Source organism: Cydia fagiglandana, chromosome 11, assembly GCF_963556715.1.
Source record: "Cydia fagiglandana chromosome 11, ilCydFagi1.1, whole genome shotgun sequence".
NCBI lineage: Eukaryota > Metazoa > Arthropoda > Insecta > Lepidoptera > Tortricidae > Cydia > Cydia fagiglandana.
In genome coordinates, this window is record NC_085942.1 from 14,487,328 (window position 1) to 14,513,334 (window position 26,007).

The window sequence follows — 26,007 nt, forward strand, 5'->3', positions numbered from 1 at the left end:
CAATGGAAAACCACATCTTGGTTGACCGCGTTCCTAATTTCTAAAATGGCCACTTTTCTGACCAGTTACATAATCCCATACATCACTTTTGAGGAAACCTCACTTTGACCCCTTATTACGTCTTGATTCATACATCGCGTGAGCGTAATGAAGAACCTAATGAGCCGGAAATTGTTATAGATGGGACATTTGAAAATAGAAAGTTGTCATAAACGTACATCCCTCGTAATGACATAGTAAACTGTGTGTTCGCGTATGTACATCCATGAAGTAACTTTCATACAAACATTTTTACTGAATATCACGCGAGATGGCGCTGTACCGGGAGCGGCAATTTCTACATCGCGCTAACGACATTTTTCTTGGGATTGTATATTTGTAAGGGTTTGGGATTATTTTTAATATACTCGCTTTATTTGTGACTGGTTGTTTATTTTCATAGTCAATCCTACATTAATAAAGAGCGCCCTTTTTGATAAAGTTAGGAGTAGGTGCTGCACTGCTGCGGCGAGGCCATCGAGAGGAACTGTGAAGCGCTTGCTGTTTCACTGGACATCTCGAAGGCCTTTGACAGGGTTTGGCACGCAAGTCTCCTTAGCAAGCTTCCTGCATACGGCATCCCTGCTGACTTTTGTAGCTGGCTATCTGATTTCTTGAGTGAACGGTCGATCAGAGTAGTTATTGATGGCTGCTCTTCGGACCTCATGGCCATTGACGCCGGTGTTCCTCAGGGGTCTGTTCTCTCCGCAACCCTTTTCCTGCTCCACATTAACGACATGCTGCAACCCAGCATTGTAGGTTATGCAGATGACAGTACGGTTGTTGAGAGATATTTGGCTAGTGCAGGGGACAGCAGGGAGTATATACGTTCACAGAGAGAGGCCATGGTTGAGCGAATGAACTTGACCCTTAGTCTCGTTTCCCAGTGGGGTGATGACAATCTGGTCACGTTCAATGCCTCCAAAACGCAGACGTGTCTATTTTCCGCAAAACGGAGTCCATTCGATCTGACTCCTTCTTTCCGGGGTGCATCTGTACCTATTACCGACAGCCTGGAACTCCTCGGCATGGAGCTGAGTTCAGTCCTCAGCTTCGGCAGCTTCATTGAGTCTAAAGCACAAACTGCGGCCAGAAAGCTGGGCGTCCTAAATAAGGTGAAGCGATACTTCACACCTGGACAGCTTCTAATACTTTACAAAGCTCAAGTCCGGTCGTGTATGGAGTATTGCAGCCACCTGTGGGATGGCTCAGCTAGATACCAACTCGCCGCTTTGGACTCAGTGGAGCGCAGAGCCAGGAGGATGATTGGCGACAAGAAGCTAACGGCTAAGCTTCAGTCTTTGGCCCATCGGCGGAAAGTCGCCAGCCTGTCGGTATTCTACAGGTTGCACTTCGGGGAGTGTGCCCAAGAGCTACACGAGCTTATTCCACCGTCCCCATTCTACCATCGGACTTTTAGACGCACGGCCGGTTTCCATCCTTACTTGGTAGATATTCCACCAATTCGCACGAAGCGCTTTGCTTCTACTTTCCTTATGCGCACTGCCAAGGAATGGAATTACTTGCCGGCGTCTATATTTCCGTGTTCTTATAACCCGGCAACCTTCAAATCAAGGGTGAACAGGCACCTTCTGGGCGAGCTCGCTCCATCGTAGGCCACGTCTACGCCTCGGCTAGTCTGTGGCCATGAGTAAGCCCATTCATAATAAAAAAAAGGTACATACACCATGTGTCTGGCGGTCTCGCATGAATTGCGTTCTCGAGCGCGACTATCTATCTATCTAGCGCGAGAACGCAACTCATGCTAGAACGTCTGGTGCGATTATAGAATGATCAAGTCGGCTTTGCGGAAGTTTGGTTACGGATTTCCACTTTACCTGAATTCGTCGACCTTTTCCTTTGCTCACTCTTTCATCGATTTGTTAAGTGTCAACGGTCTAGCATGAGTTGCGTTCTCGCGTGCCATACATTATAGCTCCTCTACACGATGGGCCAACGCCGGCCACTCCAAGGAACGCATTCATACGTTAGAGGGAGCAAGTGATATTGCTATCTCATTCTACCGCATGGCTGCGTCCCTTGGAGTGGCCGGCGTTGGCCCATCGTGTAGAGGAGCCATTACCTACGCGCGACTTCAAGTCCATGAATTCGCGCTTGTGAACGCAACTAAAGCTAGACCGCCTGTTTCGTATATCATCATTTCGTTTGGGTCCACCGCTTATTAATTATAAACAATTTAATGAGTTTTTTTTTTCATACCGTTTCGTAAAATTAAAAATAGTAAAAAAAGTATTTTTTTCTCTAATCCTTTAGGTTTAAGACTAAATTTTTCTTTTAAATATGTTATCTACAACAACAAATGTAGTTACTTATGAAATAAAACACGTAGGTTTTCGGGACCTGTCGCTTCTGTTACGTGACCATATTTGAATCAAACCTCTTTGTAATGTCCGAGCTATATTTGGTCAAATAACCTGACCCTTGCCTTGCATAACGCATTTAACATACTGTAACGGAACTTTTATGTTTCATATTACAATTTCATCATGTCTAAAATACACTATCAGGATATTAAGAAATATCTCACGTAGGCAGGTGTCGTCAACTTACTTGACATGAAATTTTTAGAATGTGGAATGACACCAATGACCTTCCCATAGTTTTTCCCACGTCTATTTCATTGAGATTAGTGCAAACAATAAAATACTCATTCTAGAGATTACTGCCAACAAACTGACTCACAGTATTGTATTTTTTGTATGGTTAACAATTAAAAAAAAATTAGTAATGAATAATCATGTGTAGAATTGTCGTACATTTTAAGTCAACAAATATGAAAATGTGAATCATAAAATAATATGATTGATTATCAAATAATTTTAGTGTGGGAAATACAGTCAATAAAAAGAAATGTTTACGATGCTTTCACACTATTTTACAGTCATAGTCATTATGATTTATATGTATATTACGTTTAATAGCATGTTTATAGACTTGCCAAACCTAGAGGATGCAGTTAAGATGTAGAATATGGTGGAATTTTAATATGTCTATGTTACATCTAAATCACAAAGCACCAATAGCTCCTGGTGTAAAACAGTTAATCTAAACCAATGTAACTACGAGATAAATTATACGATCGTAGTTTTTTTAGTTATTAATAAATACATACTTTTAAAATTATCGTTGGTTTTTTAATGGACTTCTTTATGATTTTGATTTTTTCTGCGACAAGTACAATTGTAGATTATAATATGTAATAAGTTAAATGGATATGGTATTATGTGAGATACTAAAAAAAGTTTAAGTGGCTTACATTTGTTTTATTTCACTGATTTTCTTAATATACTTATACTATTTTTATCATGAAATACGTAGGAATTTAAATATTAATCAATTCATAAACGATCGTAATATACCAGTTTTCATTACTTAACCATAGTACGTGGAGAAACCTAGTTTACCAGCCCGAGATAGCCTGTCAAACACGCTGTCAATTTACTTCAGAAAGTAGTTTTATCATCGATCTCTTGATATCAATTACGTCAAATAAAGTTACATGAAAACCGTTTTACAAGTCACATTAAAAGTCACTTCAATTCCTTAGGTAAAAAAAATATGTATTTAGCTTTTCAGTAAAATCTTACACAGTTTTTAAAAAAAAGCAATAAATTCGGCAAATTTTACACAGTAACAAATATTATGGTCATATCTGTTCGCTTTTGAGATACGGCATTATGTTTTGTGGTAATTCAAGACATTTTAAACCATATAATTATGTACTCGAACATTCGTTTTTGCTGGTTTAGCTGTGGCAAAAGAACAAACGCAGGCTGTACACAATACACCATATCAACATTTCCTCAGGACAATACATCATTACATTAAACTGAACTAATTAATGGAGACAAGTGAATCTCGGACCGTTTCGTAAATGCTCATCTCTCAGACAAAGGCACAAGAATTACGCAAGTGATTTATCGTCTTTTGTTCAAAACGAGGGCACGCGGAGGCATGTGTAGAGTTAGGGCAAGTGTACATTTTGTAGTTGAAATACACCTGCCAATAATTATATTAGGCCAATAATAATATAACTACACCCATATAACCATTCCAGTCGCAGAATCATCAAAGTGGTAACTAAATGTCAGATGTGTCGTAACAGAGTCCACACAATGTGTCTAGAATTGTTTCGAAACAAAGTGTCGTCGCCGTGTGTACACTTTTCCGTAACAAGGTGTCGACACATTTGTGTGCACTTTGCGTGCGGTTTGCGACTAAATCTGACAGCAAATTTGTGACAGCAAATGTCAATATAAAATACCTCTTGAAAACCAAGGTTTGTCAAACTACTATTAGTGTCTCGTGTGCTGGTAAGTAATTGTAGTAAGTCATCATGGGCGATGCAAATGATAATAATCGACCAAAACCATATAAACACCCAACACCCGTCAACCTTTTACAGAAAAGTTTTTAAAGAAATGCAATAAGCTACTTAGGTCAGCCAACGAATGCTCAAAAAAGTTGTAGAGGGAAATGCTCGGAACACAATTTTTGACTCTGTAACTTGGTTTGGACAAGTTAGGAGGTGAACATATCAAAAGTCCCCGGCCGTAGCCCTTGAGCGGGGGGAAGAGAGGGGGCTTTGAATGTCCCATTTTCCGGTTTTTCGATTATATCTCGGAAACTATGCATCTTAGGACCCGGGTATGTCCTTAAACTACGTCCAGGACCCGGGTATGTCCTTAAACCACGTCCAAGACCACCGGTGGACGGGCAGCAGCGTCCCTCAAGTTCGGTGTACTCGACTGCGATCGCCAATCCGCCTGCCAAGCGTGGCGATTATGGCATTCACCCCCCAAAAAAGGGGGAGGCCTATGTTCAGCAGTGAACGTCTTATGGCTGAGATGATGATGCATCTTAGCGACATGGCCACTTATACAAAATGAAAGTTAATTTAATTTGTTACAAGTTTATTCAGTCAATTTTTTCGATATGTTGAATAGTTTTTGAGATATCCGCTCTTGAAAGTTTATTTAGGGCTCTCAATTTTATCTTGATATATCTACATCAGTGAAGGTGCTAGGCCGTGTATGGTATCGTTTTCGTATAAATCTGGGTTGCTGAATCCATTTAAGGTATCACATTGAAACCATTCCACAAAATTAAAAAATCTTTTTAGGGTTCCGTACCTCAAAAGCAAAAAACGGAATCCTTATAGGATCACTCGTGCGTCTGTATGTCTGTCTGTCTGAATACACAAAATAGTTCTTTACCTATAGATGACAGGAAAACCTATTAGAAATGTGCAGTCAAGCGCGAGTCGGACTTAATGTACGGAACCCTTAATACGCGAGTCCGACTCGCACTTGGTCGGTTATTTTTTAAACTCCTCTTGACGCTTAACCGCTGAACCGATTTCGTTGAAATTTGGTATAAAAATAGTTTGCGTCCCGGAACAGGACATAGGATAGATCTTATAACCAAAATCATCTTTTGAAGGTGTGAAAAGTGGCGTGGAAATTTGTACGGGAAATCAATAACCGCTGAACCGATTTATATTAAATTTGGGATGGTCTACATCTTTGATTTAGTTAAAAATTATAAAAAAACATGACTTCAAACCTAAACTTAAACAGTATTAACTTCAAGAAGTCAATTCTGAATTCCCCCCTACACCTCATTTCACACCTTTGAAGGATGATTTTTGAGATAACTTATTATGTCCTGTCTCGGGACTCAAAATATATGTGAACTAAATTTAAATTAAAACTGTTCAGCAGTTTAAGCGTGAAGAGGAGTTTAAAAGAAAGTAAGTTTATATGTTTTTACTTTGGAATGGTGTCAATGTGATACCATAACTAAATTTGGTACTGCGAATTTATACGAAAACGATACCAAACATGGCCTCGTAGCTTTACTGTTGTAGAAGTCAAAATAAAATTGAGAGCCCTAAATTCTTATTACTTGACCAAACTTGTGTAGAAGGAAAAGGAAAAATAAAAGTCTTCGGCAGGAATATAAGACACAAATATATATATTTTTTTGCGTTACTATTTCAATTATCAAATATAAACATACCTTGATTATATTATTCTAGTGAGATCCTCACAGATAAACAAAAACATTTACTTAAAAAATTACAAGGTCGAAATGTCACGGAACTTCTGAGAGTAATACGTGAAAAATAAAAACTTTTATGACAAAAAAATCTGGACACAATTTAAGAAGCATCCAATTGCGTCGAGGAATCATCTGTATTTTTGGTTGTTTCATTACCTCCTCGCTTCTTTTTTTGTCCTTTGTATTCTGTAGCAATATGTTAGATCTGAAAATAAAGATAACTTGCGTCGTCACGGATGTCGATTTATAGGTTTTAGAGAGTGCAGAATTCGAAAACGATGATCATTTTATAATCCAAGATGGCCGCTACGTATTTTGTCATAAAAGTCGTCATGAATATCGTTTTATAGGTTTTAGGAAGTGCCGATTTCGAAAATGATGACCAGTTTGGAATCCAAGATGTGTGCCGTGCACTTTGTCATAAAAGTCGTCATGGATATCGTTTTATAGGTTTTAGGGAGTGCAGAATTCGAAAATGATGACCATTTTGGATTCCAAGATGTCTGCCGTGCACTTTGTCATATAAGCCGTCATAGATGTTGATTTATAGGTGTTAGGAAGAGCAGATTTCGAAAATGATGACCATGACCAACAAAACGACATCCATGTCGACTTTAAACATAGTGCATGGCCGCCATCTTAGATTCCAAAATAGTTATTATTTTCGAAATCTGCGCTCCCTAAAACCTATAAAACGACAGCCATGGCGACTTTAATGACATACTGCATGGCCGCCATTTTGGATTCCAAAATGGTCATCATTTTCGAAATCAGGGCCCCCTAAACCCTATAAAACGACACCCATGACAACTTTTATGACATAGTGCGTGGCCGCCATTTTGGATTCCAAAATGGTTATCGTTTTCGAAATCTGCGTCCCCTAAAACCTACAAAACGACATCCATGACGACTTTTATGACATAGTGCATGGCCGCCATCTTGGAATCCAAAATGGTCATCGTTTTCGAAATCTGCGCCCCCTAAAACCTATAAAACGACACCCATGACGACTTTTATGACATAGTGCATGGCTACCATTTTGGAATCCAAAATGGTCATCATTTTCTAAATCTGCGCCCCCCAAAACCTATAAAACGACACCCATGACAACTTTTATGACAGTGCATGGCCGCCATTTTGGATTTCAAAATGGTCATCATTTTCTAAATCGGGGCCCCCTAAAACCTATAAAACGACATCCATGACGACTTTTATGACATAGTGCATGGCCGCCATTTTGGAATCGAAAATGGTTATCGTTTTCGAAATCTGCGCCCCCCAAAACCTATAAAACGACACCCATGTTAACTTTCATGACATAGTGCATGGCCACCATTCTGGATTCCAAAAAGGTCATCATTTTCGAAAGCGGGGCCCCCTAAAACCTATAAAACGACATCCATGACGACTTTTATAACATAGTGCATGGCCGCCATTTTGGAATCCAAAATGGTCATCGTTTTCGAAATCTGCGCCCCCTAAAACCTATAAAACGACACCCATGACGACTTTTATGACATAGTGCATGGCCACCATTTTGGAATCCAAAATGGTCATCATTTTCTAAATCTGCGCCCCCCAAAACCTATAAAACGACATCCATGACGACTTTTATGACATAGTGCATGGCCGCCATTTTGGAATCGAAAATGGTTATCGTCTTCGAAATCTGCGCCCCCCAAAACCTATAAAACGACACCCATGACGACTTTTATGACATAGTGCATGGCCGCCATTTTGGATTTCAAAATGGTCATCATTTTCTAAATCGGGGCCCCCTAAAACCTATAAAACGACATCCATGACGACTTTTATGACATAGTGCATGGCCGCCATCTTGGAATCCAAAATGGTCATCGTTTTCGAAATCTGCGCCCCTTAAAACCTTTAAAACGACACCCATGACGACTTTTATGACATAGTGCATGGCCACCATTTTGGAATCCAAAATGGTCATCATTTTCGAAAGCGGGGCCCCCTAAAACCTATAAAACGACATCCATGACGACTTTTATGACATAGTGCATGGCCGCCATTTTGGAATCGAAAATGGTTATCGTTTTCGAAATCTGCGCCCCCCAAAACCTATAACACGACACCCATGTTAACTTTCATGACATAGTGCATGGCCACCATTCTGGATTCCAAAAAGGTCATCATTTTCGAAAGCGGGGCCCCCTAAAACCTATAAAACGACATCCATGACGACTTTTATAACATAGTGCATGGCCGCCATTTTGGAATCCAAAATGGTCATCGTTTTCGAAATCTGCGGCCCCTAAAACCTATAAAACGACACCCATGACGACTTTTATGACATAGTGCATGGCCACCATTTTGGAATCCAAAATGGTCATCATTTTCTAAATCTGCGCCCCCCAAAACCTATAAAACGACATCCATGACGACTTTTATGACATAGTGCATGACCGCCATTTTGGAATCGAAAATGGTTATCGTCTTCGAAATCTGCGCCCCCCAAAACCTATAAAACGACACCCATGACGACTTTTATGACATAGTGCATGGCCGCCATTTTGGATTTCAAAATGGTCATCATTTTCTAAATCGGGGCCCCCTAAAACCTATAAAACGACATCCATGACGACTTTTATGACATAGTGCATGGCCGCCATCTTGGAATCCAAATTGGTCATCGTTTTCGAAATCTGCGCCCCTTAAAACCTATAAAACGACACCCATGACGACTTTTATGACATAGTGCATGGCCACCATTTTGGAATCCAAAATGGTCATCATTTTCGAAAGCGGGGCCCCCTAAAACCTATAAAACGACATCCATGACGACTTTTATGACATAGTGCATGGCCGCCATCTTGGAATCCAAATTGGTCATCGTTTTCGAAATCTGCGCCCCTTAAAACCTATAAAACGACACCCATGACGACTTTTATGACATAGTGCATGGCCACCATTTTGGAATCCAAAATGGTCATCATTTTCTAAATCTGCGCCCCCTAAAACGTATAAAACGACATCCATGACGACTTTTATGACACAGTGCATGGCCGCCATTTTGGATTCCAAAATGGTCATCATTTTCGAAATCGGCACTCCCTAAAACCTATAAATCGACACCCATCTCGACTTTTATGACAAAGTGTTTGGCTACCATCTGCATGCAAGACATTTCTATTATTTTTACGTACAAAAATGGCCCCCTGTCAACTTCCAACCGAGATTTAAATCGATAATTTATTCGATTAATGTTCAGATTAATTCAATTTCAATCTATGTTAGGTCGACTAAACTAATCGTGATTAAAATTTGAGGATTAACTTTTTTTATTCCATTAATTAGTCGAATAAACAGTTAATCTATTAAATCCCATCTCTGACCACGTCATTTTTACACTTTGAGAATATCTGAAAACAAATGAACACAAGGAGCCATTTTGCAAATCCAGTAACTTTGTTATTACTTTTGACAGCGCGTGTCATGTGTCTACACAGAGTCGACACAAAGTCGAAACATTTGCGACTACTTTGTGACTGCAATATTTCTCAGCCTTAAACCATATTTATACATCATAATTAACAAGTTTCGTAGTATGTAAAGCGTTATTTCTGTTATTTCAGTATAGTATACGCATCGAAGTACTAAAAATGCATCAAATAATATATTTATGAACACAAGCACTGAGAAGTAAACAATTTCATTTCCGGCTAAACTAAAACAATGTGGTGGCGCGTTGATTATATTACACTTAGTTTATCAAATCACTCGAGCAGTTTAATTCCCCATAATAATTTAAGTCCTATTGTAATATAAATGCAAACAATATATAATTACGTCTTGTAATCCGTTTTAGAGATGGCGTATTAATGTCACTTATTTTTATTTAACTATTTTTCCATCTGACAGTTTCCATTTGACAGGAACAAAATGAACGAATGAACGAATGATTTTGGCATAAAGTAGTCGCAAACCCGAAACAATGTGTGCACACGGCGACCACACTTTATGTCACTTTGTGTCATGTGTCGACCCTTCCCCATTTCTGGTAACTGTGTCGACACGGCGACGACTCTGCGACTGGAATTGTGACCGAAACAGACGGTGTCGACACAAGATGTGTCTACACCGCGTCGTAACGGCGACTGGAAATGGTTGTATGGGCATACTAGGGGCTATTCATAACTTATGTCATTTCAAATTAGGGGGGGGGGGTCTGGACATTGGATGATGGTAGCATGACTTAGGAGGAAACGGGGTCATGCGAAGCATGATTTTTGAATGATTTTAGGGGGGGGGGGTCAAAAATCGCCAAAAATCGATGACGTAATTTATGAACAGCCCCCTACTTCACTGGTTCAGTGACCCAAAAAGGATCTTGGCCTGACACAAGAGAGTACCACTTTGCCCTTTAAATCTAAGATGTCATAATAAAAATTCTGAAACGACCATTTGACAGATTCCAATTGAGGGGGGATTTAAATCTTCTCGGGGCAGAGGTGTACGGTTGGAGCCGGTAAAGGTTTATTTGACGTTCATAAGCGCATTGTAATATGCCTACTTGAATAAACTATTTTTTATCTTTTTTTTTATATCTTCTCATGTCTATAAAAAATCTTATAGGTTTACTTGACGTTTAACATAATATAAATTATGAATGTCCTTGTCCTTACCGAACCATACTATTTATACTTGATAAAATTATAAAATGTACATAAAATCACTATATAATAATTGATTGATAAAACCCCCATGGGGGTTGCACACAATTTGATATCTTGAAAAAGCGGCGTTTTTGGATGCCTCAATTTTATAACGTCATACACGACTAACACGACCGTTATCACTTCCACTTCCCGCCAAATCTGCACGTGTGAACCGCCTTTACACATTTGCATGTAACGGTCACATCGAACGATTACGAGCCGTATATGTATCCAAACGTAATCCTGTGAAGGTTGACGATCTCTGATAACGTTCATTGGTGTAACATGCGCCTTTTGATTTTTAGGTTTTATACGAATTGGATATATTCCGGTGAAGGTTGACGATAACTGGTAAAGTTAAAAAGTGAGTGATAAAGTTAATATAATATGGCGTAAGAAAAATGTTTAATCATTGATTGTTTTTTGTGTTAATAACCCACTGACGGTAGGGCCTTGAAATTTGATATACATACCTAAACTTAAACTAGCTGTTCCCCGCGACTTCGTTTATTACGTAGATTTTTTGTTGGTTGTTATAATTCTACATTACAGCAAAAATAGCAGTCAGGTTAAATAATTTGATGACACGTGCATTTGTCTGGCGCGTTTCAAGTCCCTCATTCGAAAAATTGTACCCGATAATAACTTTCAACCTCTCAGCCCTTCTAGTCTAGACGTCTTAAGCCAAATCGTATAACCTTTAGACTCATTTAGACTCATCAAACCCACGCAACCCGATTACGCAACTAATTACCGGCTCAAGTAGACTAAAAGGTTCACACACTAAGCTCTTATATCATAGACTACCTGCTTTAGACCCCGCACTTAATACGTTTATGAAAATCTAGATAGGCGCAATATATTTGAGGAGTGTCTTTTCAAAAGGAATTATTTCTGAATGGTGTTCATAGAGAAATAAGCCCCTTTGAAAAGACACTCCTCATTTGAAAGAAGCTTCTGCCAAAAGAAAAACCAATTTTTAATACACAGTTATTTATTGCTGCTCTACTTAACAACTTAAAAGGACTGGGCGTCAAAACAAATCATATCGTTAAGATTATTGATTAAATTCACTTACATGAGAACATTATAAACTAAATACATTTTTTCAAGTTAAAGAACTCAATCTCGGGAGGTCCAATAGTAGCCGTTGAAGAGTACGTGCCACTGTTCATCTTCGGGCTTCATCATCAGATCAACTCGATGGTGCCAAAGTATGGTATTGTTTGCATTACATATAATCGCATAGTTTAGAAGTAGGTATAATAAAATTTACTTGCAAGATTGTATAACATGGTTCATTTATTAATTAGGTAGGTTAGGTAGGTACCTAGTTACAAGTCAAGTTAAACATTTACTATCAATAAAATACTACTCAACGTGTCATATCTCTAAATTATTTACTGATATTTGTAATATAGATGCGAATGTAGACGCAATGGAAATGCACGACCTTGCACTCAATGGGAATGATTATGAGAGCGTGAACTAGTCGCCGCATATGCTTCATCTAGTTTGTAGATAATCTGTGCTTTAATATTAAAATAAACATTATGTCTTATTACGGTTTTTTTTACGTGTATATACATAATTCGTTGCTTATCATGAATAGTGACACAAAACAAAATGAAATGCCATTCGATTTTAAATCTTACCAGTTAAAGATAGAATATTAAATGCAATAGCATTTCATTTTGAGTTGTGCCACTGTTAATGATAAGCGTCGAATTAGGCTTTACGACAATTTTATCTCGTTTGTATGGGAAGGCCGTAGTTTTAATAGTTAAGTTTTGAGGTTAGTTGAGGTCATGTTGCCATTTTAAATCTAGTAAAGGATGGTATAATAATAATTAACATATTTTTTGAGTTAAGTGCTACAATTAGAACTTGTTTAATTATTTTTCTTACTTACTTGACATACTTAATATCAATGCCAAGATCCTATTTTAAAAGTAGTCAAAGTTGTGGCGCAAGTGTTTTATAGGCCCCGTGCATGATTATAGGGGGCAGCATATGAGCCGTCAGATTTTTGGCGCGAGGCGTAAATGTGTCGTTTATACTTCTGATGTAGCCCACAAAATGGCAGAACCTACTATGCACAAGGGTATGTAGCGACGAGAACCGGTAGATGGTAGCTCTAATGGATGGTGGATGGTGGTTCCAAATTCAAAAATAAAATTGGAACCCTCAGTTACTCTACCAAAGTTCAAAGTAGATAGTAGATAGGTAGAGGTATACATAGCGCGGCGCGCTCATTCTTTCTTCCGTGTATACATACATGAAAATTTGTATATACATATTTTACAGTGACCTCTTTTCTTCAAAATTCCATATTCAAGAGACCATAAAGTTATTTGGTCGATAAAAACAAACCACTGCCGCAGCCGCAACGTTCAAAATTTATTGACTCGAAGAGAAATCATCGAAATATGAATGGAGCTTATCGGAGAGATCTGGATTATTGCAATGCAGTTTATTGACCTGGTTGACTCCAACGGTTTGCAGTTCTGGTATCATTTAATAGCTGTTTTAAAACTAATTAAATAAAAAAAGCTGTTACGGGCCTGCGTACATAATTTGTTCATAGTATATTATAGTACAATACCTGCAATAATGTTACTCTTCCAAGGCCGAAAAAATTTGTGGCACGCTCTTATGGTTCTACAAATAAGATCGTGTCAGATATTTTTGCGGCCTTAAGTAACATATTATTGCAGGTGAGTGTACTATACTATAAACAAATTATGGCGGTAACTGAAGTACTATAAAAAAAACAGGTGACTGTACCACGAAACTTGGCTACCAATTTAAAGTTCAAACCTAATTAAGTGTTTAATGCGTTGCGTGAAATAGTACATTACTACAAAGGCCGGGACGAAAGGGGTTGCCGGCCGAAGACATATAGACGGCCGAGCGAAGCGAGGCCGGATAGGTCTGAGCGCGGGCAACCCCATTTCCCGCCGAGGTATGTATAGTGCTTTTCTCAAACATGCAATGAAATAAATAAAATAAAAAATCCACGAAACCCAAGTTTTATTTATAGAAAAAACTAAAAGTAAACTACACCCAAAATATAACCAACACGTACCTATATCATTATCACGCGTATGTTTTACACGAGTCGTGTATTTTTACTACACGTATATTTTCATGTATCTTTAATTTTTTCGCCTTGTATCCGTCTGACTGTCGTTTTCGTCACATAAGTTTACATAGTCTTTCATATTGATATCATGTTTCACATACATCGTTGCTTTATGCATGGAGTAAATAAGTACAATTTCCACAGTGTTGACGAATTTGTAGTTACATTCATTTAAAATATGCCACAAAACTGTTTCTAATAAACTGTAAGCCATTTTTCTTAGTTTCTCAAATAATAAAGTTGCCATAAGCAACCATATATACATACTTCGTCTTTGACTTGGCGGCAGAGGCAGCAAGTTATTTAAAATCAATTCTGCTGACGCTGCCAATTCCAACACCTACGATTACAGTTAATATTAATTTCATTATTTCGTCGGAAATCATATTAAAGTCAAAAATCAACAACGCACCATAAATCCAATAAAACAGAATGAATATTTTTCAACTTTACCTCCATAACAATTTAAAAAATATAACTACGCGTGTTTGAGTAGACCTTTTTACCGCTAACGTTTAGATGAAATATTTTAAATGTTTTTATTTGTGTAGTTAAATTTATAATTTAAAATTATAAAATTATATAATGTATTATTTATTAAGTTCATGTTGATTTTATACAAATAAAACTGCAAATTATAGCAAACATTGTTTTTTGTTTTTTTTTATAGGCGTAGTGGCAGAGTGTCATTACGAACCATAAAGCAAATACTGCCTCTAGTTTTTTTTTAATGGATGAATGCCACGATGCTGTGTCACAAATATCTGTGAAATGAAAATTAAAAAAGAGGACTTTGCCGGCCTAGGCCTGCAAGATGTGTATGAAATTCCATTAACGACCTTTTGTCCTAGCCGCACCTGAAACGTCATACTTCGCAGCCTATTATAAGGAACATAACATCAATATTTCATTGCATGTTTGAGAAAAAGCATTTTCCTATCAAAAGTCAGCGATTAAAATTTCATTTTCTCTTCAAGGCCCTTTAATTAGAATGTAAAAGTATACAAAATCGCTGCACTTAATGCATTTCACGATCCTTTATACCCACCCTTATTATCTAAACACCAAGGTTCAAAATAAAACAACAACTTTCTCAAAACACTTCCGTTTTGGCCGTTGCCCTAAAACCGGAACGAGTTGTCTTAATAAGCCGCTGCCGTTAAACAAAAGACAATCAATCATTGATATTTAAAGCGTGCCATTCAACAAGCCCACGCCGCTTATCGGCTTAGTCCGATTAATGAAGTCTATATTTATAAGTAGTTGCCGAATTTTATTCTTGTTTCTAACAATACAAGGACAACGCTGTGGGAAATTATGCGACAGTTAGATAAGATAAAGATAAGATAAAAAATAGTTTATTCAAGTAGGCATATTACAATGCGCTTATGAACGTCAAATAAACCTTTACCGGCTCCAACCGTACACCTCTGCCCCGAGAAGATTTAAATCCCCCCTCAATTGGAGGAGGGTATCCCAATATGGGACCGGCAACAAACTCGGCGGGACACATCTTTTCAAAACATTATTACATCTTATAATTAACATGCATTACGAGTAATTAATACAATTTAAATTACTATAGAATTCATGCAATTATACTCAGTGAGTACATAACTTTATAGAATTTGATATAAAAAATAAACATATATGCACATGAAATCACAAATACGTAGCTCTTTCAGAAAACAAATCAAATCTTACAAAAGGAAAAGAAAATAAAATCAATAAAAGAAATGAGAATACATATTATATGAATCTAACTGATTGTTATGAGATGCTTTCATACAATTTGATGTGCTTTCTTACCTGAGCTGAGTCACCTTTAACTCTACACATAATACAATGTTTTTAATTGCTACTTGTCGTTATTACAGTTTCTGGTTTGGACCATGCATGTTTGTCTGTCAAGTAGTCCTCGACTCTGTAATAAGCCTTCAACATCAATGACTTTTTTAAGTAATTCTTAAGAGCTGGAAAGGGTAATCTTAAAGCATCCTCAGGTAACTTGTTATAAAAATGAATGCATTGCCCAACGAATGACTTCTGTACTTTACGAACACGAAACTTTCTGATAGCAAGCTTATTTTTATTTCTAGTATTATAGTTATGGACATCAGAATTCTTAGTGAAGGAGTCTAGATTCTTAACAACATAAATAATACTATCATATATGTATTGGGAAGCTACAGTTAAAATATTAATTTCTTTAAAAAGTTCTCTTAATGATTCACGCACCCTTAAATTATATATAGAACGAATGGCTCTCTTTTGTAAGACAAATATAGTCTGTATGTCAGCTGCTTTGCCCCAAACCAGAATACCATATGACATTACACTATGAAAATAACTATAATAAACAAGGCGAGCTGTCTCAACATTAGTCAATTGTCTAATTCTCCTCACAGCGTAAGCGGCCGAACTTAATTTGTTTGCTAGTGTTCTTATATGAGGACTCCATTGTAGATTTTTGTCCAATGTTAAACCAAGAAACAGTGCTTTATCTACCATCTCTAAGCATTCATTATTCAAAAGTATCTTAGTATCGACTGGTTTAACATTCGGCAAAGAAAATCGAATGCATTTAGTTTTCTTAGCATTAAGAAGCAAATTGTTCATAGTAAACCAGTTTAGTACATTAACGAGTGTGCTGTTAATTACACTGTAATCGGTAGATTTACGATCAACCTTAAAAAGTAATGATGTGTCATCAGCAAAAAGAACAATTTCACAAAGATTTTCTACTACACATGGCAAATCATTTATATAAACCAAAAACAGGAATGGACCCAAAATAGAACCTTGTGGCACTCCTAATTGGACTACAGTACCGCTAGACCGGGTTTTGTTTACAACAACTGTTTGTGTTCTGTTGCTAAGGTAAGAAGACATAAAGTTTAGGGCATTTACTGACAGACCATAGTGTTCTAATTTCAAAATGAGCGTTCCATGATCCACACAATCAAATGCTTTAGAAAGATCACAAAATATGCCAATTGCATCACAAGAATTTTCCCAAATATCATAAATATGTTTAATAAGTACCGAAGCAGCATCGGTCGTGGAACGGCCCTTTGTGAAACCAAACTGATTGCTTGTGAGTAAAGTATGTCTGTTGAAGTGACCCAGTAGATCATTTAACATTAACTTTTCAAAAACTTTACTTAGTACAGGAAGTATTGATATTGGACGGTAATTAGCCATATCACTCGAATCACCCGATTTAAAAAGAGGTATGACTTTGCTATATTTCATAAGATCTGGAAAGACTCCTTGTGAAATTGAAATATTATAAATTACGGCTAAGTAAGGCGCTATTACATCCAAGACATGACTAATGACTCTAACGGATGTTCCCCATAAGTCTTCCGTTTTCTTTAAATTGAGTGACTTGAATGTTTTAACAATAATTGCTGAATCTACTAGACTAAACTCAAAGTTAATATTACATTTCTTAACATTAGCACAAAGTAAGGAATGAGCTCGAGACGAAGATGAATGTAGACATTTCGTGGTATTAATAGCTATTTTAGAAAAATAATCTTCGAATGCCGAGGCAACATCGTTGTTTGACATGGTCTGTTGTTTATCCGAGACAATGTTGACTTGACAATCGCGTGATTTACATTTACCAGCTTCCTTATTTATAATATTCCATGTTGTCTTCACTTTGTTGTCCGACACTTTCAGTTTAGAACTTGTATAGTTTGCTTTGGCTGTTAAACACACTCTCTTGAAGATTTTTGAGTAGTTCCTCACATAGTCCAGGAAATTTGTATTTTTGTTCAGCTCTCTCTCACTATAAAGTTCATAAAGCCTTTTTCTACTTTTATAAATGCCTGCAGTAGCCCATTCACTAAACTTTGTTCTAGTTTTTGACCCACTAATAGTTTTCATACTGAAATTTTGATTAAAATGATAAAGAATTACGTTAAAAACATCTTCATACAAATTATTACAGTTGTAATGTGAAAATGGTAACCTACAAAGACTTTTTTGAATTTCATTTTTGAATAATTCCAAGCGACTACTAGTAATGGGTCTATATGTTATTGTTTGTGGAGTATCACGAATATCGCTTAAGAAAACAGCCCTTTGACCGCTATGATCAGAATAAAAACAGTTAAATATTTGCTTATCTATACATTCACAATTACAAAATATATTATCCAGACATGTTGCACTAGTTACCCCTACCCGAGTAGGTTCAAGAAACAAGTTAAATAAATTGAATGATTTAAACAAACACAGCATTTTAACAGTGTTACTAGAGGACTCGAGCAAGTTAACATTAAAATCTCCACAGACTATAACATGTTTTTGGCCCTTACATACTAATTTCAGCACACTTTCCATTGTAGTTTCAAATGTGCTGAAGTCAGCTGATGGTGGTCTGTAAACACATACAATAATATATTTTTCTAATTCTACACAGGAAATTTCGATAATTCTTTCTATGGAATAATTTACAATATCTTTACGCTCTTTAGATTTCATGCAATTTTTAACAATTATCAGGGAACCACCATGAACAGCAGACTGTCTAGCAAAAAAACTGACTAATTTAAAGTTAACAAAATCAAATAAAAACTGCCCATCTTTCAGCCAATGTTCAGTGATACACATAACTTCAACATTATTATTATCTAAAAATAAACCTATTTCTAATTCTTTGCTGGAAAAACCCTGAATATTCTGGTGAATAATATTCATACTCAGGCGTTTTTCCGCTGTCTTACAATCTAGTTTAAATTTGGCATGGGGTCCTTGACTTTGTCAGCTGACGGAGAATTAGCTATAACACTACTAAATCTATTTGGCTCAATATTATAGGCCAATAAATCCACTAGGTATACAAAATATTTCTTTGGCAGAAATACCTTCCTTGGAGCTAGCATGAAGCGCTCAATGAATTTATTTAAGTCAAAAAAAAAAAGTTAAAATAAAACACCCACAATATCACGATTCAGTAAGATTATAGTTGTTTTATTTGTAGATATAATATATTATATGGGTAGATAAAATTACAGTGGTGGTCGAGAATTTATTTAAGAGTGCATATGTACTTAACAGCAGTATTGGCAGCAGCTGCTAAATGGGCGGGGCTAATTAATATGAAATAAATAAAATAATTGATAGGAAAAGTCACTCCTACAAAGCGTAATATGTAAGATGATGGAATTCACTATTTCAGTAGCCTTTCGTCGTGGTTTCTTAATATTCACAGATTAATATGTTTTCGTTGTTGATCATGCGTACAAAATTTTCGACTCAGTATTAGGGTTTGCGGATCCGAAATGTATGAAATTATCCTGATCTGGATCCGGATCCGCGGATCTTCCCATACATTTCGGATCCGTCGTGCAAACCCTACTCAGTATTTACAAATTCTATATTACCTAAAATGTAAAATTGCATTAATAAAAACAATTGCAGCAATAAGTCAAAATCAAACATTGCGCCTTCTAAATTCCGCAGTCAGGAATTGCACAAATCCGTTACCTATGTTGATTAGGTTACGTGCCAATAAATCGCTAAGCATCATTGTTCCGCGAACTAATTATGGGTCAGTGTTTTAAGCCGTGGCCGTAGACGACGGTAACGGTTACCTAGACCGGTAGACGTGCATAAAATCGCTATTGGTGTCCAGTTTATAAGCGGTAGCGGAAATCATCGGAATCGGAAGGGGTAACATGTTGGGGCACCCGATACGGCACGATAACTGTAATTGAAGGAAGAATAGAAAAAAAAGAGTGATAGAGGAAGGCCGTGACGTGCATTTTTGGACCAAGCTAAACAGAAAATCAATGTAGTGACTTGTCAGGAGCTCAAAACAGTGGCAGAGAGAAGAACGGAATGGCGATTACTCCACCGACAAGAGCCAGGCTCTTAAATCTCTATATGTCGTCTAGTCGTCTAGTCTAAGTCATCTATATGTCGGCGGCCGATCGTATGATCAGGCATATCGTGAAATTCCTAGGCATATCGTGAAACTTGAAAATCTTTGACTCGTCCCCTGAGTCGACGGAGCCCCGCGTAGCGCTATTTCTGAGCAGTTTGCCCTTCGAGCATCTGAAGCAACCTAACGAACCTATCCTACCTATATATTGGTTTAATGTGACCATCGTCAAAACATTAGACAGAAACATTACGATCTGCCTAATCTTACGATCGGCCGCCGACATATATAAAAAAAGCTTAGATATTTGAAAGAAAACAGATTGACGGCGAGACGTCTGTTTTTCTCAAATGAAGGTGATTAAGGTACCTTTTTAATAATTTAAAATATACAAATACGATATTACGATACTTACGAACTTCAACTTCTAATCTTCAACTTTAAAAACATCCTTGCACCTGCCATTTAAAACATAATTTCGCGATGAGCTGTTAATACCACTATAAAACTTTAAAATACCGATTACGTATACGTATTTGTTTATCGTGGGTTTACCCAGATTATAGAAGTAGGTATTTCGTTTCTCGTCATTTATTTTTTGTAAAATCAAATGGTAACAAGACATCCGCTTACATTTCACGCCACACTCCCGCGTGGCTGAAACCATGTCCTTAATTAATGTGACTGACTGGTAGGGCATTGACGTACCGACGTACCGACGGATCCCGTCGCATAAATAATAAATATAACCTTCTGAACCTTAACGTATTGCATGAAAGGCTAAATTCGAATGATCAGTACTTATAGAACTTGATAATAAGAACGCGATACTTAAATCCCGTATTCATTAATAATAGTCATATGGTCTTTAAGATAACGTGTCAAGAGCTAAAATCGAATAGCCGTTACTTTTACAATAAGAACTGGAATCTTAACTGTTTTGTTTTTATCGCAGGTTTTGTCAGAGTACGTGTTCGAGTGCCATGCTTTACTTGGAGTGAGAGTATTTATAGTACCTAAGTAGGTATCCTCCTAAGACCCAGAATCATTTTTGCAGTTTTGAATATGGAACCTTCTTTTATTCCAATAAAGTTCAAAATTCGATTTTAATTTGTTATTTTTATAGAAACACAGGAGATAGGAGGATCTACAGTCGAAGTATCTGTAAGTTTGTTAACAGACGACCCGATTCGACAGATGCTTATAAGAAGCCACAGCGATACGACACCGATCTTTCAGTGACAAAAGTGGCATTTATTTAACCAAAAAAACATCACTTTGTGTGTGACGATGTATTTCTGTTGCCGCTATAACAACAAATACTAAAAACAAAATAGAATAAATATTTAAGTGGGGCTCCCATACAACAAACGTGATTTATTGCCATTTTTTGCGTATATTGTCGGAACCCTTCGTGCGCGAGTCCGACTCGTACTTGGCCGGTTTTTTTTCCGTTTGGCGTTTGTCGATGCAATGTACGATTGTCATCTTGGCTAAGCCAAGACAGGGCTATAACCACGAAAATCGAAGTTCGCAAATTGCGGGCATTTTTCTTTGTCACTCTTATTACGCCTTCATTGGAGTGACAGAGAAAAATCCCCGCACTTTGCGAACTTCGATTTTCGCGGTTATAGCCCTGGTGTCAGCGCCAAGCTAATCCGCTCGGAGCATTATTTTCGTATCCGCATGACACCTCCATACACGCTGCATCAAGTTCCGGCGTAGGCGTAATCAATCCTTTACTCCACAATTTCCCAACCCCATATGGCAGATGGCAGTGCAAACGGACGTTTTTTTATTAAGTTAACAATACATAAGTTATGCAGCATGTGTGGGACGTAATTAGCCATTGTTTCTCTCAGCCCAGATGCGAAACAGAGCATGGCGCCCGTACGCGCCGTGTCTCGTCTGGTTTGTACCAGGGACGACACAATGATATGGACTGCTAATCAACAAACTCGGAATCATATTTGAACTCAGTAGTAAAGTAGATTAACCGTAATATTTAGTATTATGAAATATGTAGGTAAAAATGTACATTTAAATCTAAATCATGGTACGAAGACGAAATGAGTGAAAACCAAATAAGGGGCTCCTGAAAGCGGAAAAGACAAATTAGGAAGAGAAACACGCCCTTGAAATATAGAACTAAGCCGTCAAAGTAAAATGGTACCAAACGATTGTATTCAGATGACCTAATTTTACCTTCTTCGATTTTTGACCTTTTCAGTAAAATATCCGGATGTGGTACTTACCTGTAAGCAAACAAAAATAAAATAAATCATTTAACACAATCACAACATATTTGTCACAATCTATTCAATAATGAACATCTAAGCGTTGTACCAACACTAAAAGTAAAAGGTCATATAAAGGTATATGCGTTAATGTCGCTCTGAGCATTCAACCGCGTTAACTCGTGCATCACCTATGGCTAAACGAGAAATGGACGAACCTAAGGCGAACCCTACACGCAAGATCCAATGTGATCCGTCAATTATATTGACGGATTACAATATTTATTGACGTGTAGGGTAGTGTATTGATGGATCACAATATTTCACTGAATTTCTGGAAATGTTTGTGATCTGATCCTAGATCCTGGATCGTGATATTTATCTTGCGTGTAGTGTCGCGTTTGATATTTATCGCGTCAGTAATTTTTCTCTGTCTATAGTCCATCACGTCTGCCTCGTACAAAGAACGCTTCGTACTGACGCGATCCGTATTGATGGTCTATTAGGGTGTGCTGTGATCCGGCCCAAGATACATAATAAATATCATTATAACTATCACAATATTTATTGACGTGTAGGGTTCGCCTAACATCCTTAATATCTAAAGTATGAATAGAGAGCAGACTTGTGTTGGGCCACGTAATGAGCTAAATAAAGCTTAGCATTGCCAATGACATCTCGTAATACGGCCGTCGGAAATTACTCGTCATCAATTACTTCAAATACCACTTCCGATACACGTAACTTACAGATAACTATCTTCAGATAGTTAATGCTACATTAGCCATAAGTATTCTTCATTATTTAACCAGTGGTCCGCAACCAGTAGCCAGCAGACGAAAATTAGTCAATGAAGGTTTAGTAGTGTGCATATTTTCGTTGTCATAACTGTGTGGATAGAATTTTAGAATAGCAAATAAACTAAATGAAAAGTCGTTACCATCACTACAATACCTTAAAAGAACGATGAACAAATCATCATAATTATAATTATATGTACAAGGTCTCACTGTTATCGTTCAGTCGATCGATCGAATCCTCCGTTAAAAGTTTGGTGTAGACCAGAAGTCGTTCCTAACCAGCGACGGCAAGCAGGGTGCAAAAAGCTTCGTTAAGTTAAAGAAGCCCATAGATTTTCTTATTTTTCAGTTACCAAAAAATTGGAAAAGAAGCGTGACGAAAACGATGGTTATTTAAATAAATCTAAATCGTTAACAGCTCTAAAAGCCACAGAGCTACAACCAACATCACGGAAAAGTACTCTATACTAGAATTTATACTTCTGATAGTCCATTCTGCTAATAAAACATGTTAGATTATAATCTTATTATAATAAAAGGAGAAACCACTGATTTAAATAAATTGACGAAGCATTTAAAGCAAATTTGTAACTTCATATTAAATACCTCGCGTACGCTTAAACTCTTTTGCAATTGACATTACGTCTATTTTTGCTTGATTCATGCACCAACTACATAATTTCTGTTGGACCTTTTGGTAAGTAAAAGTTGCGTAATAATAATGATGGGTATCATTCAGCAAAGTCAGTAAAGACTGATGTAAAACGTCTTCAAACAGAACATTAAGTTGGCGAAGTGAAAACGGGATGGCACGGTTTAATAACAAATAATTACAGTCGTTGGGTTCGTTAATAACCGATACTTAGTAAATTAATCTGAGAAGAGCGAAAGGTGAATGACAGTTGAATCCCGGAGCAGTAGTGACCATGATTTAGTAGTTAACAGTTGGTTACTGCGCAACAGTTGCGCAGACAGTATCACTAAAGTGCAGATTTTTAGGTATTTACATTATTTTATCTTCAAGCAAAATATTGCAAGTAGATTAGTAGAGTAGATAAACTTTAAATTTTATTAGGAGATTAGTAACTTGTTATGGTATTTAAAATTAGCAACGCATAAAATCGTCAGCTTATGGATATCTTCTTTGCTTTCAATAGGTAAAACAATGCGTAAGTTTAATGCAAGTAGGTACATAACGTCTAAAGTTCAACAATTAAGGACAGGAGGAATGATATCGTAAAAGCAATTTATCAAACAAGGTCACAAAGAAAAGAAAACACGCGACAAACTTGCAGCTCGCTATTTAAATATTCCATTCCCAAAATAACATATTTCTATTCAAAAAACAGCAACCCATAAAAAAGCAATAACTCGCAAAACATCGAAAGCGTTGTTCCAAAGTAACTGTGACAATCCACGCAAAAAAGATTCAATAACATCGTGTAGAAGAAAAACAATGCTTTACATTGATTTTATTTGAATATTATACTGAACGGAACATTGAATGGTATTTGGTCTATTTTTGAACTTGTTTTATATATTTACGGGCACGCGAAACTTTTACGGAGCTTGCATTGCTTGCACTATATGTTATATTTGCTTTGCAAGTGCAAGGTTGGGAAATGAAAAAAAATAAAGAATTAGATACTGTCTTTTATGATTAAGAACATGTACTTAGTATGTATCCTTAACTTAATCAACTATGAGAATGATCTTCATAAAAAGTAACTAAATATAAGATCAATTATTGCGAAAATTGGAATACATATATAGACACAAAGAAAATATCTTTAATTTTTTTTTTTGTATTTTACACATTCTAATACTTAATTATTCTACGAGAATCTAAATTTGCATAAGTAATTATTAAGGCTGACACTGCTTAGTTTACTTATGTGAAATCAGCGTGAAGCGAGAAGCTTGTAGCATAATAAGCAATACGTTTGTGCTGGCCCTTTGTCATCCCACATTTTTAACCAAACTTGAAGAGATGAACGCGTTATAACGGAACTCTGCAATCGAGACGGTTAATTTCGATTTATCTCTGCAGGGATCGTTCAAAATACAAAAATGATAATTGGGCTAGGGGCGTGCAACTACTTTATTGACCAATAATGTTATTGATCATAAGCTTTTCCCAGTATAACTTGATCCCGCAATACTTTACAATCTGCGTAATTTCCGTTCACGTGTATACTGGTTTACTTAAGATGCGCTGGAAAAGCGTTATTTATAAATTTCAACCCAACGGCCAAGACCGTTGTGCAAACTGGATGTGGGTCGAAATCTGCGCAAGCGTTCAAGCAATCCAATCTTGATTAAATCATTTACTCGATAAGCAAAACTGCACCGTATTGTATCACTACAGGATTCAAATTTGTTTAAATCGACTAAATAAATTTTGAGCACAACTGCCTACGTTTTTGCTGCAATATTTTTTCACCAAAAAGGAAAATAAAAGGGGGTCTAATTGGTAGCCATAAATTTTAAGTTCGGCATTCACCTACCTAGTGAACCTATTGCAACTAAATCCATAGACAGCTAAACATTACTAGAAAAAGTAAGAAATTAACTAAACACCAGACTAATTTCTTAAATATATCCACAGAATAAATATGTAATAGTACTAGGTACAGAAGACTCACTCTCTAACAAAACGCGTCTGTTACGATCAGCACATATCCTCCTGAGTCCCGCTTGTCATTATTGCAGTTTTGAATTTGGAACCTTCTTATATTCCATTTTAACTCAAAATTCTATTTGGAGTAAATCCTTTATAAAGGCCTTAGGGCCAGTTGCACCAACTACATTTGACAGACTGATCAATGTCAGCCGCCGCGCCCCGGCGCTTCACTATGAAACTTTCCATACATAAAAATTTAGCGAACTCTTTAACGATACGAACAGTTTGGTGCAACCGACCCTTAGTGACTCAGGAGGATACGGCCGCTAGGTGGCGACAGCGCCACGCGCGGCTTATGGCTTTCCCCAAAATTAGTGTGAAACGGATGTACTTTTAGCTACCTGTAGCAAAGCGACGAATATCTCTAACATTCATTGTAAACTCAAAATGCGTTACCTTCTTTCGAAAACATTAAAATGTTTCTTTTTCCAACCGCTC

The 26,007-nt window shown here is 37.1% G+C and overlaps 2 protein-coding genes across 2 annotated transcripts in view; both read right to left on the minus strand.

Moving 5' to 3' along the window:
- Positions 1–26,007, minus strand: part of LOC134669079 (uncharacterized) — a 231,814-nt gene that overhangs the window by 112,900 nt on the left and 92,907 nt on the right. The window lies entirely within an intron of this gene.
- Positions 2,027–26,007, minus strand: part of LOC134669094 (uncharacterized) — a 272,403-nt gene continuing 248,422 nt past the window's right edge. The window contains exon 2 of the mRNA XM_063526626.1: positions 2,027–2,122. Within this exon, the coding sequence (XP_063382696.1) occupies positions 2,055–2,122 (68 nt within the window). The 3' untranslated portion in view covers positions 2,027–2,054. The remainder of the gene's footprint in view (positions 2,123–26,007) is intronic.